Source organism: Chenopodium album, chromosome 16 (assembly GCF_948465745.1).
Source record: "Chenopodium album chromosome 16, dcCheAlbu1.1, whole genome shotgun sequence".
Taxonomy (NCBI): Eukaryota; Viridiplantae; Streptophyta; class Magnoliopsida; order Caryophyllales; family Amaranthaceae; genus Chenopodium; species Chenopodium album.
In genome coordinates, this window is record NC_137849.1 from 42,250,027 (window position 1) to 42,272,870 (window position 22,844).

Genomic DNA, 22,844 nt, shown 5'->3' on the forward strand with positions numbered 1-22,844 from the left:
CAGGCATGAATTGAATGCTTTAATTCGTGGGTTAATTTTGGCCAAGTGAAAGGGTAAGTGAAAAAAAATTCCCTCTCCTCTCATTTGTTATTCAATTTGCAAGCCTTGAACCTTCTCCTTGGATTCTCATGTGTCCATGAGATCCTAACAGCAATTGGAAGGCTGCAAAAGCACTTTTGACCCCTCGACATTACTGCTACCTCCATCCTACAAAACATTGCTGGGAATAATTAACCCCCAAATCAAAAACCCTAATTACAATTTAAAACCCTAACTTATAATAATTCTCAAAATCAATAAAATTAATGGAATAAGTCTTTAATTAAAACTACTTACCTGCCTCGTAATTATGCCAATTGAGTATCTATTGGAGCTCAAAATTGGAGTTCAGCTTCTTCAAAGGAGAGCAATGGAGGTTTGGGTGGAAGAACAGGGGGGGATAGGAAGGTTTAATTGGAAGAGGAGAGAGAAAATTAAATTGGAGGGAAAAAAAAGGATAAAAAAAATTAGAAGGGATGGGGGTAAATCGGTGCACGTGCCTCTCACGTGATGACCAATGCTGTAAAAATACTCCGTATGACACTTATTAAAATAAGAAGGTAACATTTTTAAGCTTTGCCCCGAGCATTGTTATGTTTTTTTTTTTTTTATTTAGAGACACGCCGGAGCAATTTTTATAAAGCCTAAAATGTAAACACCCAACTTGAACTCCGGCACAAAATAAACCGACATAAAAGTAGAATCTATTTTAGACAAAAGCCACCTTGATTAAAAAATAAAAATATTCGTAAAAACACAACCACCTACCCACTAATGACTACAGTATTTGACTAAGTACAGTATGATCCATCCCTTAATCTCGTTTTAAACAATTAATTAAACCCCAAAAAACGAAAAAAAAAAAACAAAAAAAAAAACGCGTGGCATCCCTTGAGCTAGTAATCCTGAAATCCAGTAGTAAGAGGAGAGAGAAAAACCACTCAAACAATAAAACCACCTTCTTCCCCACCCAAATGTCCGACTCTTTATCAATGGCGTCATCCTTCTCTTCTACCGCCGCCGCTGCCGCCGCCGCTGCAACTGCCGCTTCTCGTCTTCTTCCTCCGTCTTCTATCTCTCGTATTTCTCTCTCCTCCTCTTCTTCTTCGTCTTCCTTCAAATGTCTCCGATCATCTCCGCTCGTTTCTAACCTTTTTCTGAGACAGGTTATTCTTCAGTTTCCGCCATTTTTTATTTTGAGGTTTTTTTTTGGAATTTTTGTTGATTTTTTGTGTTTTTTTTTGGTAGAGAGAAGGTTCGGGTTATGTGACGAAGACGAGGTTTAGTACCAAGTGTTATGCTTATGCTTCGGATCCTGCGCAGTTGAAGAATGCTAGGGAGGATATTAAGGAGCTTCTTCAGACTAAGTTTTGTCATCCGATTATGGTGATTTTCTTCTTTTTTGTTGATTTTTTGTGTTGATTATTTGATTTTTGTTGCGATGTTTATTGAGGTTTAGGTTATATATGTTGTTGATTGGAGAATATATTTTGAGTTTTTACGACTTGGTTGAATTTGATAGTCGTGTTGATAGTGTAATTTGAATTAGTGATGTGACGACTATATTTGGACGGAGTGAGTGATTAGATAATAGATACTACTGTATTAGATAGATTTGAGTTAGTTGACTGAGATAGGTGTATTTGAAGCTAGTCTATTCGAGTATTCGGCCCGTGTTTATGAATATTCAATGTGTGGCATTCGAGTTGAGCCTTTCGAAAAATTAGTAAGGTGAACATGATTGTGAGCTTTACTTAAGCTGCATTTGGTATTGTTATGGTAGTCTTTTACAATTAGCTTGTTGTGTTAGTTTATGTTTTCAGTGATGTACTGATGTCGATTGCTTAACTTCTTTAGAAACCTCATCAACTTAGTCAATTTGTGACAAAACTTGGAGGAGAAGTGGATAGAAATGAGTCAATTTGAGTAGCACCATCTGTTGAAGGTACTACAGTTTCCACCATAGAATTTAATATGTGGGATTGAATTCTTTCATACCTCGCTCTCCTAGGAGGCTGAGAAAGAACATAACATTTCTCTAGATGATGAGAAGAGAGGTTTAAATAAGATAGTGAAATACTGAAATACTTGGTACTGTTTCCATCTTTGACAATTCTTTTAACCAAAATTGGCATTACATGCTCCCTAATATCTTAAAATATCATTTGAACGCCAATCTAAAGATATCTTGCTCAATTAATCATCAAAATTCAAAAATCATACTATAAGTACTTTATAAAAGTGTATACTCCTTTTGTCCCCATAAGTCACATTTCACCCTAAATAAAAATTCCCATTTCACGATGTTGGGATGTTTGGTTTAGTTGATGCTGGTGATAATTTTTTTTTTTCTAGCCTATATAAAATGATTTGCATAAACAGAATAGAAATATTAGAGGTATGCCTTTTAGTTAACCTATATTAGTGGCTCAGTTTGGACATCTTGAATAGTCAAGAGAAAGTTTCACTTCTTCGGATAGCTAGGACTCACTGAGCCTGGCTTATGATCTGAAGCAAAGTGTTTTTGCGCAAAATTAAATGATCGTGTGTTCCTTTCAATAATTGTATCACATCCATGTGGAGATTATTGTAATCATGTTTGATTGAAAACAAGTACGTCCTCTGTTCTTTATTAATTGCATCAATTTCCTCCTTGGGAAGTTCTATATTATTTGCGTCAATACTATTATAAGAAACCTGATGCTTGTGTAGTTACTTTTTTACCCACTACTTCATTGGTTCCTCTCCCCCTCTCTTACTATAATGTTATCACATATTCACATGGGTATTTAGGACAATTTATACTCTTTTTCCCCTTTCCTAGAACTTTATGCTGCTTCCAATTGATGCAATCATTAAAGAATGAAGTATACTCGTGTCTACTAAACAAAATTTCACTCTCTGCATTCATGTCAATGAAAATATTATATTTTGTTCAAGACTGAGCTAGAGGAAATAACCACTTTACTTGTAGGTTCGCTTAGGTTGGCATGATGCTGGTACTTATAATAAGGATATTAAAGAATGGCCACAGAGAGGTGGAGCCAATGGTAGTCTGAGGTTTGAGGCTGAGCTCAAACATGGAGCTAATGCAGGTAATAACAAGTTCTCCTTAATATGGTGGACTTCTTTTCCCTCCTTTATTTGAAAATATATGGTACAAGTATAGTATTCTAACTTCTAAGTGAAATTTCTGTCCACTTTTGACCTTCTCAATGCCAATGCTTTTTGATTTTTTTATTTATTTATTTTTTTGTTAATATCAGAATGAATAATTTTTTTTCCCTTTACAAAGAAAAAAATTGAGAGATAAGTAGCTTTTTGTTAGAGTTACCTTGGGATGGCTTTCAATTCATTTATATATATATATATATATATATATATATATATATATATATATATATATATATATATATATATTATTTGAACTCACTCCTAATTGTATGTATGTTCAAAGGGAAACTTTTCTTCAATGGAGTCTATTCCTTAACAGGAATAAACCTGTTAATGAAAGAAGGAACGTTGTGTCCCTTGTGGTGTACTTTCTTCTCATAATATTTGTTATATGAAGGAGAACACAGGTTGTTTAATTGATGTATGTGGTGCTGCAGGCCTTATAAATGCCTTGAAACTTCTCCAGCCCATTAAAGACAAGTACTCTGGAGTGACATATGCAGATCTATTCCAGTTGGCTAGCGCTACAGCAATAGAGGTTTTCTCATCTTTTCTCGTATTTATTTAAGTAACAATTGAGAAGGATGGAAGTTGGAACTTTATTGATTAAATTGTTGGAACATATTTTAGGAGGCTGGTGGTCCTAAGATACCAATGAAGTATGGAAGAGTGGATGTGACAGGGCCAGAGCAGTGCCCAGAAGAAGGAAGGCTTCCTGGTAAGAGGAATTTTCACAGATCTACATTGTGATGGTTTGATAACAAAGTTCAGCATAGCAGTGCCAAGGTTTTCCATGGGTTATCACCGCGGACTTTCACTATGTACACCCTTTTGATAAAGCAATGGATTTGATTAAAGTACAGCTAGAGGACAATATATCCTCACAAAAATTCACAAATTCCGTATATTTTGTAAAAATCAGACCAATTGCTATGTTTCTCCCCAACTTTGCAGTTCTTGATCTCTCTATGCTGCTTGTGCTTTTATGTTGCTTTGCTGCTTTTCTGAATGTTGAAATTCCCTTTATTCAGATGCTGGACCTCCTTCACCTGCTCAACATCTACGTGATGTTTTCTACAGAATGGGTTTGAATGACAAGGTTAAGAGTTTTTGATGTAGATTATCAACTGTTACGTGAATTGGGCAATCATATTCATTATGAGCTGTTTTTGTTGATAGGATATAGTAGCATTATCTGGAGCACATACATTGGGAAGGTCTAGACCTGAACGCAGTGGTTGGGGCAAACCAGAGACTAAATACACGGTAATTCTATAATAAATTCTGAGATGGATATTTATGTTGTTGACACAGAAGTGTAATTCTTGTAACTGGTAATCTAGATTATTTCAATGAAATGTGTCTAGCTACTGGAGTACAATTCCTTGGAACAGATAATTTACTATGCCATACATTCACAAGTTTGAGAAACATAATGGTTTTACAGTTGTCTGCCTTTCTTTTCTTTTTCCCTTGTATCTGTATATCCAATCTCATTGCATGATATTGCTGCATAAAAAGCACATGTCTGGAGTCTAAAAGTATATCAGCCCTTGCCCCTTTTACCTCAGAATGGTATCCTAAAAATTGGCATCAGGGCCATTAGAGGTCTGGGGTATTTACAGTATTTGTTAAAATGATGAAATTGCACTCTTCTCAATCATCAGAAAGATGGACCAGGAGCTCCAGGAGGGCAGTCCTGGACTGTGCAGTGGTTGAAGTTTGATAATTCCTATTTTAAGGTTTGTATCATTTCAAATTGGTTTAATCATCACAAACCAGAGGTTTAGCTCTACTTGCGCTAATTTATATTGCTTGATTCAGGACATCAAAGAGAAGAGAGATGCAGATTTGCTTGTTTTGCCTACTGATGCTGCTCTTTTTGAAGATCCATCTTTCAAGGTAAAGAAAGCAATGCCTAATGCAATAGAAATGCAACAATTGTGTTGCACATGATCCTTGTGTTCATTGTACTGAAATAAAATTATTGTAGGTATATGCTGAGAAATACGCAGTTGATCAGGATGCATTTTTCAAGGATTATGCTGAATCCCATGCCAAGCTGAGCAACCAAGGAGCCAAATTTGACCCTCCTGAGGTCTGTCTCATTCTCAATTCTCATGTATATGTGCTTCTTGCTTTTGTCATATTTGTTTCTCCTCGTGTATACATTTTTCCTTCTTTTGGGATGGATGAGGTAGTAGGCCTATGCCAAGTTTCCATTAGATATGAAACACGCAATTAGGAAACCCTTCTAGCCAGATTTTACCTAGTTTATCATTGCTTACAATATTATAAAGCTGGGAGTTGGGGAGGCTATCAACACTATCTACTACTTCCTCCGTTTCTTTTTAGTTGACACGTTTCTTTAGTCACGTTTGCCAATGCACAAGTTTAACCATTCATATCTTTAATTACCGATAAGCAAAAATTATAAAAGTTGATATTTTGAAAATATATGTCGTGACGAATCTAACAAGATCCTACATGACTATATTTTTCATCACATATAAAGTATAAAACACGGTCAAAGGGGAGTGTGTGAATAGTGCTAAAATCAAAACGTGTCAACTAAAAAAAAACGGAGGTAGTATTATATTAGTATTAGCATTGGCAGGATGAGCTTCATTAGCAATGCAACCTGCTGCTCTATTTCTTTCTCAAAATTTGTGATTGAAAGAGTAAGAGCTGAAATTAGAAATAAGAACCTTAATTTCATAAACAAGCATACCATGTTATTAAAGAGTTCAAAAAAGGCATTTAATTGAATATGTGACTGGTTATCGCCCTCGATATCCATATCAGTAAAGCCTTGCTGTAGTGTGTAAAGAATTCCATTGCAAGTGATTGGATCCTGCCATATGAGGAGGGATGAGAGAGGAAGGTAATGGGGAGGAACCCCTCCTCTCATTTTCCTGAGTACGTACCATGCTTCTACTGAACAAAGTCTGGAATAGGCAGGAGGTGCTGCTCTTTTGGTATAAATAATAAAGACATTGGAATGACAAAAGGGGACGTCACAAAGAAGGGCTAAGGTTAAAATTATTGTGGCCTCAAGACATACCAAGCTTGAGGGCCAATGGTATCTTATGGTATTCAGGTCTTTTGCCATTGCTTTCAATGACATTTTTGTTACACAGCATATTGATAGGGGAGTACACATATCTTCTACAGTATGAAGTGATTATTTTTTTTTTTTTCTTTTTCTGGTGCCAAATATTTATAACGATCAAGACTAGACATTTTGAGTTTCTTATTAGATTTCTGAAACATTCCCCAGCAATCTGTTTGATTTATTTGTATTCTTATGTCTTGGTTACCTTCAACAGTTTTCTAATTGTTTTTAGTTCACCTTCAAAGAGTTCAAACTAGACTAATAGGACTGAATGGTGGACAGGGTTTCTATCTTGATGGAAGTCCAGCCGGAGCAGCGCCAGAGAAGTTTGAAGCAGCCAAGTACTCATCTAACAAGGTTTGTCACAGTGATCGCTCTTAGTAATATAAAAGCACTTAATTCTCCGTAATATTGTTCGATTATTCATCTCCATTGCTTTTTCATGGCTGCTGCAGGATTAAAGAAAAGAAATACAAAAGTGTCATTTTTCGTGTGACTTTTGTCTTTTTTAATAAACACAAGATGAAGCTTTTTTCTTGTGTAGTCAGTCACATCTAAAACTTGGAAGAGTCTAAGTCGTGGAGAAGAATAAATTCAAATGAGTGTGTTGTGTGTTGCTTATTTGAATTGCAGAGTGAGCTATCGGACTCCATGAAGCAAAAGATTCGCGCTGAATACGAAGGTTTTGGTGGTAGCCCTGATAAGCCTCTCCCAACAAACTACTTCCTAAACATTATGATTGTGATTGGAGTTTTGGCAATTCTATCGTATCTTGCAGGAAATTGATTTGGTTTGATGAGTTTTTTCCATTTATAATATAACGGCATTTGATTATATGAATTACCTCCAAAAATCTTTTTCACGTCTTATTTGAATAAATTTCTGTTAATTTCTTGACCTTTCATGTTCTATAATGATAACTAAAAAGCACAACTTTCTTGATTCAAGCTTTTCTTGTTCAATATGTGATTACCCCAAACTACGCCAGATAAAATAAAAATAAGACTACATAGAATGAACAGAAAATGTTGTAATGTATAACTGTATAAGACTTTAGGAGTTTAGCAATAACCAAACAATAAATTGATGGCTAGACAAGTAGTAATTTGTGCACACAAGGAATTATGTTACGAAAGGTACAAGTTTGAAATGCGGCTTAATTATATCTGTGCAGCTCGTGCTCAATTAGCTAGTGTGTCCATGCTTATATATGGAATACAGTATATAGTCCCTCAATCTCTGTAAATCAAGAGGTAGGGGAGGGACTGGAGGGTAATGCCAATTTGTAAACAATATGCTTCGTTGTTCAACCTATTTGATGTTTAATTGTCGATGCTAAATAATTTAGGTCACGAGGTTGTATATGTAGGTAGAATATTTACTTGATATTTGTCCACGAGAGTACTCTCGTATAATTTTATAATGTTGCTATTTTGCTAATCGACTATACAAAAATAAAGTAATAATAATGGCGACCAAAGTTGATTTAAGAAGTTGTATACTATAAAATTCAATTAAGCATTTTGAAATATACTTCGTACGCAAAGAAGAAATATTGTGAAAGTCAAATAAGGAACATGTCTATCATAAGTATGTCACAAAAGTTGTGCAGTGGCGTATAATCGAATAGTATCAAAAGGATTTTATTTTAAGTGAATTAAAAAGGTTACTAATGACTGCTTGTAAATCATTTACAGAGTAAAATTTGATCCAAAGACGATGGTGTAGTTTGACAAATCTGACTCTTATCTTTAATTTTATTACATCGTTGTATGCAACAACTGCTTTAGTACTTCCAAAGTTCGAATGAAGATTCCGGGAGTTTAGGTAAAGATTCTAAAATGGAATCTTCTTGTAGCTAAAGTCAACCCTCATGAGCTCAGATGCTGGGAAATGGGAATCCATAATTTTCTAAATTTTTTTTTTTTTTTTTTTTAAGGAAGTAAATATTAAGATACTGCAAAACTATGAACTTCCATTGGTTTTGCTTGCATGTCCATGCACGTTAACTTTGAATAATATTGTGGTTTTTTACAACACCAAAAAAAACACTCGTTGGTTTAAATTATAACTGTCCCTAATTGAGCAGTGTGCTCTACTTCTTTAATCGATCAACATGTTCTGCAATTTAATATCAAACAAATGGGAGTAAATTATTTCTCCTCTAAGTTAGGGCGACACATTCATTTGAGAAATTTTTAATGCATTACATTAGTTCAGTTCGTTTTTTTACTCTTTCTTTAGTTTTGTTTTTAGTTTATTTTCACATTATCCCAATTCCTTCATCATGATGAAGTCAGTAATTCTCCATCATCTGATCATTACATCTTCATATCAATCAAATTTTACTAGCTTATATATTAACGAAATTTTTTCTTTTTAAAGTTGTGGATGTCTATTAAAGCTTAAATTTCTTCAACTCTAATAAGGCAAAGACTTAATTTGGATGCCTATAAGCCTTTTAACGAGAGAACATTTTAAATGTCAATCAATTCCGTGTAATCATTGACACCTTTCTAAGCATACATGGTATAATCAACAACTACGTGATTATTGATTCGAAATAATAAGTCATAACTAAAAACCTAAGCCTTAATATAAACAAGGATTAGCACACATCGTCTTTTTAAATTATGGGGAGTTCATTAATCAATGAGATTCCTCTAGCAATAGTTGGCTAGTAACAATATAATTCTGACTAGCTTAGTGAAATCATTGTATATATTATTATTGGCTGTTACATTAAAGTACATGTATGATGATGATAACTTCGAAAATTTGTCAGTGTTAGGAATAATGCTGGTGTAGTGATAATGATTTAATTTTCGATACAACGAACAACAATCATAGAAATTAGTGAAAAACAGACAAATATCCAGCATAAATTAATGCTTACGATAGATTTGCTTGATTTGTAGGTTACCTATCATTGATTTGATCACTAAATCGATGTAATTCTCTAATCCAAATTGCATACTTCAATTTGTGTTTAAATAAGATTGGAGAAGAATAATTAAATTAGCTAAAGCAAAGAGAGGTAGTGGAGAGTACAAGTGTTATGTAATTCTATGAGTTAATTATTTATTTGTCCGTTTTCCAATTCAATTCTTATATTGAGTTTTTACAAATTATAAATACTGTAAATTAAGTATTTAAGACAATGTTCTATTAATTTTTATTTTACTTTATCTTATACTTTGTATTATTTTATCTAACCACGCCTTTGCTTTAAAAATCAACTCGGATTATAGATTGTTAGCTAATTCATTGACTAATTCGAGACAAACGAAAATGAAAAATAGACAAATCAAATTGAAAAGGAGAAAGTATTTACCTTTTCAAATTGGATCACCAAACTCGTGCTCTAAGAGCACTAAGACCTTACTATATATAGGCATATAGCACTCTACTTTATAGGAAGGAAAAAAGACGCACCAAATTCAAAAATACAAAGTGTGGCCATGCTATACAACATGCATGATACACATGCCAACCAAACGACAAGTCTATGGCAAATAATGGAGGACATAAATGTAGGCCTAGATTTGTATAAATGTGAATTTATTGTAAACCCAAAATATTTACATAATGATATCATGCTTCCCATTTTGGGAACACGTGAGAACTCATACAGGGGTTTTCAATCATACTACTGCTACTACTATTACTCGTTTTTTTTTTTTTTTTTTTTTTTTTAAGAATTTTTAAGAATTTTTAAGATTTTTTTTTCTTCTTTTACAGATTGAGCTCCCTGCTAATAATTTTAGAGCGTATTAATATAGATAAATATAATTTCCATGGTCAGCTAGGGCTAACTTCGTAAATTTAATAAATTTTCAAGATGAAAACTAAAATTTTTTACTTATCTAAACTTATCTGATTTTATCTCAACTTATTAGCCCTCATTATAACTTATTTTAGTTATAAAACTTGGATAGCCTTGATTAACCTTTATATTATTACAACTTATCTGAACTTATTTTTCCTAAACTTATCTTATCTGAACTTATAAACCCTGAAATAAGGTGAATAGAACAGGGCATAACTAGAAAATTTTATTTGTACCATCAACACTAGATCGTAATTTTAAAACATGTATTTGCTTTTGGAAAATTACTGAACTTAAGGAGTTAAGGGGGCATCAAGCTGTCAATTATGATACATAAAGCATAATCATGCAAATAAAATAGGATCTTGCTAACGAAAGAGACTTTAGATAAACTTTTAAAATACGAGTATTACTTAAAGTGGTACTCCGTATTAATTTGAGAATACATATAAAAAAAAAAAAAAAAAAAAACATGCGTTGATCGGCGTAATTAATGTTCATTTTAATTCAATATTTCTAATTTTAGCTGTCTTATGCAACGCCTCCATAACATTCTTTAGCTTTTACTAATAAAATAATTCATTTAATTTCGATGGGTAAGAAAACTATCCTATAATATACGAGTAATAAATTAATTCGGCCTAGATAATTTGCAGTACATTCTTTGTTCAAGAAAAATAGTAAGCTAGATATGGAAGATTATTGGTGATTCATATATGAGATGAATTATACTCCGTATGATCGATGATTCGATGTTGTTATTACAACATCATTTAATAGCTAGGTTGCTGGCTTACTATTACGGAGAACTACAGTAGATGGTCGATGATGACGAATATTGTACATTAATGATGTTGGAAAGGCTTTAAGTTTCATAATGTCATTAAATTGTTGGAATTGAATATATGAAGTACGTATCTTCATTTTCTATAAATGCTTATTCATTCGCAGCATCTTCTTGTCTAGTACGTACTACATACTATACTGGTTTATCATGAAATGGATCAGTGGATCGGACATAGAAAACCATGATAGAAAAAACAAATATAACAAATAAAAAAAAAAAAAAAAAAAAAATTGTATTTGATGATGTATGTATTGTTTAAAATCAACCCTTTTTCTAAAATTTAAACTTTTTTTTAAACCTTCTAAAAATTTAAACTTATGTACAAGCTAAGTATTAAAAGTATTGTGTATGATTGTTGTTGTGGTGCCTATAAGTAATTTGAGATGCTTTGTTAAAACAATGTAAGTGGCCTAAATGTATTTCTTTTATTACCATATCCTCTGGTCATGTTTACATGTGATATGTGAAATATAATTAGACGAAATATATAAAAATAAAAAATAAAAAAAACTACCTAGTAGTAGTTAATGTGTTGGTTTAAATTGTAAATATATTTTCTTTAAAAATAATTGTAAATACATGTAAAAGCATAAACACAATAAATTACTTCAAAATTCCACGGAATATATTAGGAATTTTAATTTATCAACAATCTTTATTCTTTACCAATTTTTGTTCTTTGGTATTGAATCTTGTTTAGATTAAGTACAAGTGAAATAGTTGAACGGAAAAAGGTATACATATAGACAATTTTGATCGATTTAATTGATTATCTTTGGTATTGAATTTCTTGTTTCGATTAAGTAGGTAGGTTCAACTATCTAAAGCTTTTATCACCACCTTTTTTTTTTTTTTTTTTTTTTTTTTTTTTTTTTTTTTTGTAATTTGGCGGGTCGTATACGTAGCTGCAATATGCATGCATGAAAAATTCAAAGTCATAGAAATGTCCATATAAAGGGTCAAAGTTTAAGAATGTAGAAAAAGTGACACTTGCTAATTAAATTAAATACCCTCAAAATTCAATACGGTATTATTCTATTATGGTATCCTTGTTTTTTATTTTGTTTTGTTACGAATTATCTATAATATGAAAACAACTTGGATATAGTGAAAATGACAAATGAATATAAAAACAAATGGAGCAAGTAAATAATTTTTCTACTTTTTAAAAAAATTAAGAATAATTTTGTATGTGATTGATGTAAGCTCTTTAAAATTATATAAAATAAGTGTCATTTCTAGTTTCGCCTTTAGTATAGGTTTATTGATGACATGTAAACAAGGGATTTTTCTTCCTTCTTAATTAAGGAAAAAACATACTTAAAACTGGGGTGATTGACCTCCCTCCAATTAGGGAAGAAACCTCTATCTTAATATAATCAAGCAATCTCAAAATGCCACCATCACGGAAATTAAATGATTGTAATAAGCGTAATCTCTTTAAAAGGAGACCAGCTACGGGGATCTCAACCCAATAAAAAATTAAGCAATTTAAGGGAAAAAAAAAAAATATTGTCAAGTAAACCCTCACAACACTCCCATATAATTCACTTGTTTCCTCATGGGTGCTCCCTTCTTCGTCGTCTCAAGACTTTCAACTCCAGTTGTTTCTAATGAGTTTAACAAGTTTAAGATTTGTTCTTTAGACAAAGGTCCAAATAAATTCTAAGATTCGATTACTACTAAATATGATTAAATAAAAATTAAATAAGTCTATTATACAAAGTATGACTCATTAATAAATTGTTTTCCTTGTAATTTAAGAAACATCTACTTGTGATTTCTAGATAAGAAGGAATGGTGAGGTCAAAGTCTAATCAACATAAGTGGGCCCATTGGATCTGAAGTAGTTGGTCTAAACCGGCCCACTTCAATCAATTAAAAAGAAAAAGGGCATATATTTCGATTCCAAATTTAAAGTAGACAAACAACTTTAATTAAGCTTATAATTTATTGGATGAAAGTCCCCATCTAAAATTCTATTTCATCCAAAGTTAATTTTTCACAAACTTTATAATAAAGCGAAATTTTATTTCCTTTTCTCAAATTTTTTTTGGCAACAAATAAAGTCTTCCTACTTTTTTTTCCTTTCTTGGTGAAGTTTAAAAAGGGCAAGAAAAATATAAAGTTGAAAATCTTTTTCTTGATTGTCTCTTTCACCAAAAACATTAGATACTTTTCTTCACCTAACACTTTTTCTACATTTTCAATATTTTATGTAGGAATTTGGCAATTTGATGCTGACATGTATTTCGGACGATCAACTCCATTAAGTTAAAACCCTTAAGTAGGATACGTAACTACTATTAAATGATCTTCCGTGGGGTATTAGATAATGTTTTAATAGGTTGTGAGATTTTGGATTTCTGTCGACGTGAACATTTATGTAAATAAGATTTCCATCTCATATGATTCATCATATCACACAACTCACAAGTACTAGGATCACATCTCATAGAGGAACTTTTATCAACACACTTATTCGATACACATTTTACGTTAATAGCTTAATAAAAATTATTATTCTCTATCACTTTTATATATCAAATCAGATCACTAATCTCTAATTTCATCCTTGACCCATTTATATCGACTATGACAATTATTAAAATCATACTTTTATTAAGCATTCGATCATCTCATTTTATATTTTACAATATACGAAGTACTAAAATTCAAATGAGTAGAATGCACTATATAAAACACAATATAATTATAAATGTAAGGCGTCCATGTCAATGAAAAACATGCAACATTCACACACTAGGCTCAAACTCCCTGCTCTCATTCAGCCTTTCTATTTCAAATTTTGTCGCAAATCACACGCACATTCACACAATAACGTCTGCGCAGAGCAGCCCTGCCCCTCGTAACATGCTGCAAATCAACTACGTTGGGGGTATTTTGGTCATTTCACATTAGGCCTAATCACCTTATTTTTACCAATAAAAAATGAGTTAATTAGATTAATTTTGGAAGTGAAAAGTAATTAAATTAAAAAATAACAAAAAGTTGGGGCGTAAGACAGAAAAGGGTAGAGTGGGTAATGGTAATGATGACCACCTTCCGCTTCTAGTGCTAGATTCCATGACCCCCCCCTCTCTTTCCCGCCTTTTTTTTATTGCACTTTTTTTAATATTTTTTTTATTAATTAATTATTATTTTCTTATGAAAATTAATTCCTCCAATTCTTATAATTATTGTTATTAATAATTTTAATATTTATAATTGTAGATAAAACTTACTGAAAAAATTTACTCGTTTTACATCATCAAATGATTAAATGAGTATTGGTTTAGGTAGCCAATAAAAATAGTCGAATTATCTAAACCTTATTTTGGTGCATTGATCAAATTATGTAGGCTATTAAACTCGATAACATTTAAGTTTAATATTACTTGTTGATTATAACCTACTTTGTTTGTTTGTACCTATAATTTCTACATTGCATAAAAAATAAAAAAAACTATAATGTCTACAATCTACTTGTGAATTTTAAATTATTTTTTTCTAAAACTAAAGTTTAGGTCATAAACTACCATTGTTAACTAGTGTATTTGAGAAATATACACTTCGTAATAAATGTTACAGAGTAATCAATATTATTCGTAACGTCTAGAATGAATTAGTTTCGATAGTAGTTTTGGCAACTCAATTACTTTATTGCTTGTTATAGGGAAAACAATTGAAATCATGCCCATAGATATAGTGTTCAAAAATCTCATTCACAATATTCGGTAAAACTAAACAAATAAATATTGTACAGTATATTCAACACTCCCACACACATGCGAATTCGTTCTAATACTTACAAAAAACACTTTATTGTGTATCATCAAGAAATTAGTTAAACATATGTATCACGCAGATTATGTTTGGAATCCTAAGTTACAATCTACAGTATATCTATATCTATATGAGATTTAAATAAATAATTAGATGCAACACTTCCCCACGCAGGGATCTTCTACCATAATTAAAAAGAATTCACACCATATCTCCCAATTAATCTTCAACTAAACCAAGAATACATACATAAAAATTAAAAATGGTAAACTCTATTACTCTAATTACCAAATTTAATTATGTCAATATTAATATGGAGTAACCGAGTAAGTAATAAACCATCATAATTACCAAAAATACCATAATAATCATATAATTCAAAAAAAACTTCCCAGAAACCACCACTCTTGAGTTTCTCTCTCCTCCATCTCTTTTTCTGCAGAGATCCCAACTTTGTTTAATTTTCCTGGCATTTTCTCTTTGTTTATCATCTTAAATTACCCACCAAATATTTAATAATTCTGAACATTTTTCTGTCTTGATTTCTGCAATTTTCATAAATCCCCCCTATTTTTCTCTCTCTTCCGCCATGGACGGCAACGAGTCTTTCTTCTTTCTCTCTCCTCATTAATTTCTCTGTCTTCTCTAAATTTCATGCTGTATTAAATTCAATTCAATCCCCCATTTTCTTCCCACGACCTAAAATATCAAATCAAAGCAAAATCAAACTATAATTAATTGATTTATTTATTCAGAGATGCAAAACCCTTCACCTGAATCAGCTGGATGATATGACTGAAATTGTAGTATTTCTACTATCACTGCAATTTTCTCACTCTAATCTGAATTGGGAAATTAGGGTTTCTAATTTAATGGGGTGTGGAACTTCAAAAGCTGAAGATCTACCATTGGTAAGTTTTTGTAGAGAGAGAAAAGATTTGATTAAATCTGCTTCAAATCATCGTTTTGCTCTTGCTGCTGCTCATATTGCTTATTTTCGTCAATTGAAAGATGTGGGTGATTCTCTCTGTAAATTTGTTGAAGAAGAATTGATTCTCTCTGCTTTTAACTCTTCATCTTCTTCACCTTCTTCGCCTTCTTCTCTCTCTTCCCCTGTTCTTACGCTTCCTTCTGATGAACCCAAGAAGAAACCCAAGAAGGGGTTTCATACTAGTAATAAGAAGGTGAAAACTAGGAAAGGGTCTTCTTCTTCGACTTCGATTTCTCATAATTTAAGAGGGGTTGATGGTAATGATCAGAATTCACATTTGCATTTGTCTTCTGATGATAATGATGATGATATTGAGAAGGAAGATATGGGTTCGTCTTTCGATCACCGGCATTCGAATTCTGGGCATTTGGATATTGATGATGAGGAGGAAGATGAAGAGGATGAAGATGAACATGAACATGATTTGAAGAGAGAGAAAATGAAGAAGAAAGGAGGAAAAGGAGAAGAGAGAAAGAGGGTTGAATCTCCTCAACCTGGGATTTCTTACATTCCTGATTCTGAGTTTTCTGGTATTGCTAGTAATTATCCTTACCCTTTTGATTATTCTTATGTTAATGGTAATGTTAATAATAGTAATAATCATCCTTATTATCAACCTCCTCAAAATGTAGATAATAATGGTATTCCACCTTATTATTATACAAATCCTAATGTTAGTTCATATTACCCTGATAATGGTTATAGTAGTTATGATTATAATGGTGGAAATTATAATTTTAATGGTGGGAGTAATTCATATGGTGCAACAACGTCATATACAACTTACTATATGAAGAAATCTTCAACTAGGATTCCTTCCGTTATTTACGAGGAACCTAAGCAGACTCCGGTGTATGCTTACTCTGAGTATAATGGTCAGTCGAGTTATTCGAATTACTCGAATTTCGGGTTTAGTGCGAATTCGGAGAGTAGGGGGAGCAATGTGCCGCAACAGCCACAGCCAAGGCGGCCGCCAACACCGCCTTCGCCTAAGGTGTCAGCCTGGGATTATTTTAACCCGTTTGAGACTGTGGAGGGTGGGGGTTATTTGGGTTATTTTGGTCAGAATCCGGGTTATGGGTTGGGGTCAAACTCCAGTAGTCCTGATTCGAGGGAGGTAAGGGAGAGGGAAGGGATTCCGGAGTTGGAAGAGGAAACTGAGAGTGAAGTCAGTAAGGAGCCTTATTACTATGATAAGAAGAAAGTGCAGGAAGAGTTTAGTTTTCCCAAAAGTAAGAGTAAAACAGTTCAATTTGAGGATGGGAAGGGGAAGAGTAGTGGTAATTTTGGTGAGGGTACTTCAAAGGGGGCGAGGGCGAGGGTGCCTTTGCAGCATCCACAAAGGGAGGAGCCGCAGCCAGAGGCAGTTGTAGATGTAGACAAGGAGGTGGAGACAGTTGAGATGAGGGATGTGAAGGGGAGAAGCAGCATTAGTAGTCCTGAAACTGAGACTAGCATTTCCACAAGTATAGAGGATGTGTCTGTTAAGAAGAGAGGGGTGAGCTTTGATGTTGGAGGGAGTGGAAATGGAGATGGAGGAGGACCTTCGTCTCTTGATATTGAATCATCTAAGCCGAGTAGCTCCACAATGTTGTCAACCAATGGCACCCGTGATCTTAGAGAAGTTGTAAGGGAAATCAAAGATGAATTTGTGGCTGCTACTGATTATGGGAAAGAGGTCTCTGTGTTGCTTGAAGTGGGAAAAGAGCCATACAAGTCTCGGTCCTCCTTTTTGAAAGGTATAAGAACTCAATTACTCTTTCTACTCATTACTGTTAAAATGTCTCTTGTTAATTCTCTATGCAAACAGCTTGGTTTGTTTATGGGTTCTTGTGCTATCATTTTGTTTGTTTTTTGGTCTGTAATTGTCAATTGTGTTCTGCACTGGTCCCTGTGACGCAAGTACTTAAAATTAAGAGGGAGAGAATCATTTGCGTTTACTTGGGGCTGGATCGCTAGGAATTTACCAAGAGCAAATTTGATAAAATGTGTACATTTTGGTTCTACCACACATAAATATTTAGTGCTCACTATACTCATCTCTTTACAAGTTAATTTCCCAGTTATTGTGAGCTTAGTCGGGAGCCAGGAGTGAATTTACTTTTCTGAATATGATAACTTTACATGCAATGGATGCAATGTCCATATTTTTTTTGGTAAATTATCCAATTGGACTGATTATTTCTCTGCTATTAAGGAAACATACCTGTCTTTACAGTGATTTTGGCCAGGGTCTGCTCTACATCACTGTCATCTTCGTATTCTCCATCTTCCCTGCCTGGAGGATATCCTGGGAATGCTGATGAGGATTTTGACTCTCACAGCCTGGCATCAACTCTGGAAAAGCTATATATGTGGGAGAAGAAACTATACAAGGAAGTCAAGGTATGCGTTTGATGTATCTTCTCTACTAGTCTTGGCATAGTGGCTGTGTTTCTCATTGTTTTACAGTTCACTCTCTCTTCTCATGCATTGCCCTGTCTTTAAGAACTGTATATCCATGCATGAATTAATTTGTCATTTCGTACAGCAGGTGGAAACACATACTGTAAAATAAAAGTAGGGATTTCCTGCTTTTCCATAATGTTTCTATAAACTGACTGGGATTTCACTCTTTGGTTATGAAGATTATAACTAGTCAGGCTGGACAAAAGTCCATCAATCAATCAATCAATCAATCAAAGCCTTAATCCCAAAAGTGGGGTCGGCTAACATGAACCAAATTTGATTATTCCGTGTAGTCATCAACAAAAATCTTTCTCCTCCATCCCTTACGATCCAAAACTTCATCCTCACGTAAATCCATGCACTTCATATCCTTCCTCACTCCTTCCAACCAAGTCATCTTTGGTCTCCCTCTTCCTCGTTTAATCCCTCCATGGTCCCACTCTTCCACTCTTCGCACCGGTGCACCCTCGGGTCTCCGTCTTACATGTCCAAACCAACGCAGACGATTTTCCCTTAATTTATCTACAATGCCCGCCACACCTACTTTCTTGCGAATAACCTCATTTCTGATTCTATCTCTTAAAGTGTTTCCACACATCCACCTTAACATGCGCATTTCCGTAACCTCCATCTTTTTAATATGCTCTTTCTTAGAAGCCCAACATTCTGTACCATAGAGCAACACTGGTCTTATGGCAGTCCTGTAGAATTTTCCCTTCAACTTTAAGGGAATGCTGCGGTCGCATAGCACTCCCGTGGCCGCTCTCCATTTAAGCCACCCTGACTTAATCCTGTGGGTCACAAAAGTCCATGTAGATTTATAAACAACTTTGCTGCCCTGTCTCAAATTTCATCTGTTTCATTACTCTGCATAGATTTTCCCATGTTTACTGTAGGGTTTTTGACTAGTAATGGTATCTTAGATTAGTTGGACATCAGTTGTGTCTACCTTGCAACATGTACTTCAATAGTTCAATAGGTTTCAATTCATGCTATTGTGTTTCAAATGTTTACACTATTTTCTCCTATTACATTCTTGTTTGAGAAATCTGCGCACGGTAATTTGGAAAATTTAGTACACTTTTGTTACATTCTTGCTCAATTTGTTTAGGGCGTTGTGCTGGTTTTAGGATGAGGAGAGGCTTAGGGTTCTGTATGAGAAGCAGTGCAAAAAGCTGAAAACTCTGGATGATCAAGGTGCGGAGATTAGTAAGATTGAAGCTACCCAGGCTACAATAAGAAAGCTGCTGACCAGGCTTAATGTCAGCGTCAGAGCTGTAGATTATGTATCCCGCAGGATACACAAATTGAGGGATGAAGAATTGCAGCCTAGAATGAAGGAATTGATTTATGGGTACGAAATCTATTCTTTAATGTTTACTTTGTACCTATTCATGCTGTTTGTGAAAATTGTGACTGATTATGCACCATGCATGGTGCTTTTAGCGTGTGTTAACTTTATTGTATTTGTTGTCTGAGGTTGGTTATATTTGGAATTCGATATTCAGTCTCTGTTGCTTTTTTTTTTTTATTTTCCTACCCTGTCCCTAGGGGTTTAGCAGCACACAGGCAAGTCATGAATACGTCATTTTTTTTTAATTTTGTAGATGATTTTTTCCAATGCTGGATCACTTAATATTAGTAGGTTGTGTTCTTGAATTTATATCCGTTATAAGATAGTGGACTCTTGATGAAGAATGCTAGAGATATTTAAATATTGATAGGAATTTGGAAATTCAATCATTATTTCACTTAATATTGACTACTTTTCCCATGCTTTCGTGGCAATCTTTAGGTTTTACCTCTAGAGATTATATTATTGTGTAGGCTAGGAATGTTTGTATTGTTAACAGGTCGAAGCTGTAGAACTTATTTGATTTACCTTGTTGATTTTTGTCAATCTTGTAATTCCATATTGTTCTTAAACACTGTATGGAGTATAATTAGCCAACTACTTTTCCTGCAGATTGAGAAAGATGTGGAAGCTGATGCTTAAGTGTCACCAGAAGCAATTCCAAGCTATCCTAGAAAGTAAAACCCGAGCACTAAAAGCAAATACCGGACTGAGAAAAGATTCAAGTGTGAGGGCTACAATTCAGCTTGAAGCAGAACTATTAAAATGGTGTCATCGATTCAACAACTGGGTTGATATGCAAAGGTCCTATGCCGAGACTTTGAATGGCTGGCTTGAAAAGTGTATTCATTATGAACCCGAAGTGACCGCAGATGGTGTCATCCCTTTTTCTCCTTCCCGTATTGGTGCCCCACCAGTGTTTGTAATATGCCATGACTGGAAACAAGCTATGGAAAGAGTATCTGGATCGGAGGTACAAACGGCAATGAACGATTTTGCTACAAGCTTGCATCAATTGTGGGAGCGGCAAGATGAAGAGCAACGACGAAGGGTGAAAGCAGAGAACATGTACAAAGATTTTGAAAAACAAATCCGAGGCATTAAAATGAACAGGCAAAGAAGGGGACATGATCACGATGATGCCTTGTCAGACAAGAATAGTCTCTCAATGATTGCTTCTGAAAGTGGGATTTCCCCCCTCGATGATCTAAAGGTGGATTTAGACTCGATGAGACAGAGAGTAAGGGAAGAGAGAGCAGGCCACAAGGAAGCTGTTAAACTAGTCCATGATGCAGTATCTCGCTCCATACAAGCTGGTTTGATTCCAATTTTTGAGTCGCTGGAGAGTTTTACTGCAGAAGCTTCGAAAGCTTTTGATGATGTCAGGTTAGAACATGGCAATAGTTCATGAGGAATCATGTACCTTTGTCCTTAGTTAAAATAGTTTGGATTAGGTTAGAAGTAGAAAGACGAACATAGACCTTAGGCAATGGAGTAAATCGATAGTACAGCAACTGATTACTGCTAGGTTTCCGAAAGTTGCAGGAGTTTGTTGTGAGTCTGATATCTGCTTCTGCAACAGCTTAGAGGTAGCAACTTGTACAGAATTTTGTCTATTAATTTCATTCGTTCAGATCGAAGAACTAGTGTCAGATATGAAGCAGTGAAGGAATATATTAGCTTGCCAATTGTCAAATATGTAAACATTATATTGGTTCATGGTCTAATTAGTGTTTAATCTTCCATCTGAGCCATTTAAGATTAGACTACGAAGTACAGTATGTCAGTATGCATCTCATTGTTGCTTACTTATGTTGCGGCAGCAGCTTTGTTTGCTCTAGTAAGCATCTGGTGGTGGTGCGCCATCTGTTGGAGGCGGTGGCAGGCCTGATGTTTCCGAAACTCTCTTTTGTTGAGTGCTGTAGATGAGACATTGATGATCATAGTTTAAGAATTGAATATTTTTAGAAAATTCAGGCGTGAAAAAGAAAATACGATTTATAAATTTGTAAAACAATCAACTATTCGATTATATCAACAAAATCATTTGAATTATTCATCTAATGATTTGAACCAAAATAAATAATTTTGGGCTTAACAGTTGGTTCATGCTATTCAGCTAATGATTTGAACCAAAATAAATATTTTTGGGCTTAACAGTTGGTTCATGCTAATCATGCCCACCAGCAAAACTCTTGCATATACCCTGTCACCCTGATACGGCAACCCTTCTTAAATATATCATATATTCTCGAGGAATAGGCGCATACCTGGTATAGTCCATATCAAATCATTTATTTTTTATTTTTTCCTTTTCCAATAATACTGTTATTATTGATAAATTTACTGTTATTGTTAATTTTATACCGTTACTTTTTATTTTATACTGTTATTGTTCTAGTGAGATTTTCAATGGAGAAAGAGGGAAAGCAGAAAGAGAGTATTTTTTATAATACCGCTGTTGTTGATTTTATATTGTTTTCGCCCATTGACATAGTCCATACCTGATAGTGACCCATCACGCCTCATACATTCTCTACCAAAGCCACAAACAAGGGCACAAATTTGATGACATTCACTACCAAGGGAACAACTTATTCTACTTAAGGTCCATGATCATGAATTGTGAATGTCATCAAATTTACAATATTCACTTACCCAAATAGTAGTATATATGCTACATATCTCAACCATGTTTCGAAAATTATCAACGCCTAATTTCGGGACAACCTTAAACGGATAAGAAAGACAAGAATGTGTTGGTTTGTTGGTCCTTATTAAAAACATTTGAAACAAATCTTCCTCGTATTTTTTCATAGCAAAATTCTCATCAATTAATTTATCTTTGAAGTCATTGATCCAACTTTGACTTAATAATTCGTCTCTCCTAAACTAGCACTCTATATACCCTTTCACGCATTATAATATTGCATCTTTCACCAAGGTGCTACAAAAAACTCCCATACTAGAGCCTCCATATTCCATATATACTAGTAATATTACGGGCCTCTTTACATTTATTGAACTAAACTGAACTGAATTGATTGGAGCTGAACTGAATTGGACTGATTGGAGTTGAACTGAATGGAGCTGAAATGAATATTTTATGAGAGAAGGAAATTAAGAGCTGAACTGAACTGATTGGAGCTGAACTGAATTGAACTAAACTAAACTAAACTGAACTGAAATTAAGCTGAAGTGAACAGGCTCCACACCAACAATAGATTATAGCATACCCTAATCATATGAATCCTTGTAGGG

The 22,844-nt window shown here is 34.0% G+C and overlaps 2 protein-coding genes across 4 annotated transcripts; both read left to right on the top strand.

The window, feature by feature from the left end:
- Nucleotides 1-972: 972 nt before the first annotated feature.
- LOC145586559 (putative L-ascorbate peroxidase 6, chloroplastic/mitochondrial) lies at nt 973-7,162 on the top strand. Of its 3 annotated transcripts, none has more exons than XM_081643420.1 (12): nt 973-1,205; nt 1,288-1,425; nt 3,014-3,134; nt 3,651-3,751; nt 3,844-3,931; nt 4,245-4,312; nt 4,393-4,479; nt 4,881-4,955; nt 5,038-5,115; nt 5,207-5,311; nt 6,611-6,685; nt 6,873-7,162. In XM_081643420.1, the coding sequence occupies exons 1-12, from the start codon at nt 1,014-1,016 to the stop codon at nt 6,918-6,920; spliced, it is 1,176 nt and encodes a 391-aa protein (XP_081499546.1). In that variant the 5' UTR covers nt 973-1,013; the 3' UTR covers nt 6,921-7,162. The 3 variants fall into 3 exon arrangements, with proteins under 3 accessions (XP_081499546.1, XP_081499545.1, XP_081499548.1); XM_081643419.1 differs by having other exon boundaries at nt 6,962-7,162; XM_081643422.1 differs by having other exon boundaries at nt 974-1,205; nt 6,784-7,162.
- An 8,036-nt stretch (nt 7,163-15,198) lies between these two features.
- On the top strand, nt 15,199-21,328 carry LOC145585390 (uncharacterized). Its single transcript, XM_081642092.1, has 4 exons — nt 15,199-17,520; nt 18,000-18,166; nt 19,360-19,583; nt 20,196-21,328. Exons 1-4 carry the CDS (start codon nt 15,582-15,584, stop codon nt 20,992-20,994), a joined length of 3,129 nt encoding a protein of 1,042 aa, XP_081498218.1. The 5' UTR covers nt 15,199-15,581; the 3' UTR covers nt 20,995-21,328.
- The last annotated feature ends 1,516 nt before the right edge of the window (nt 21,329-22,844 follow it).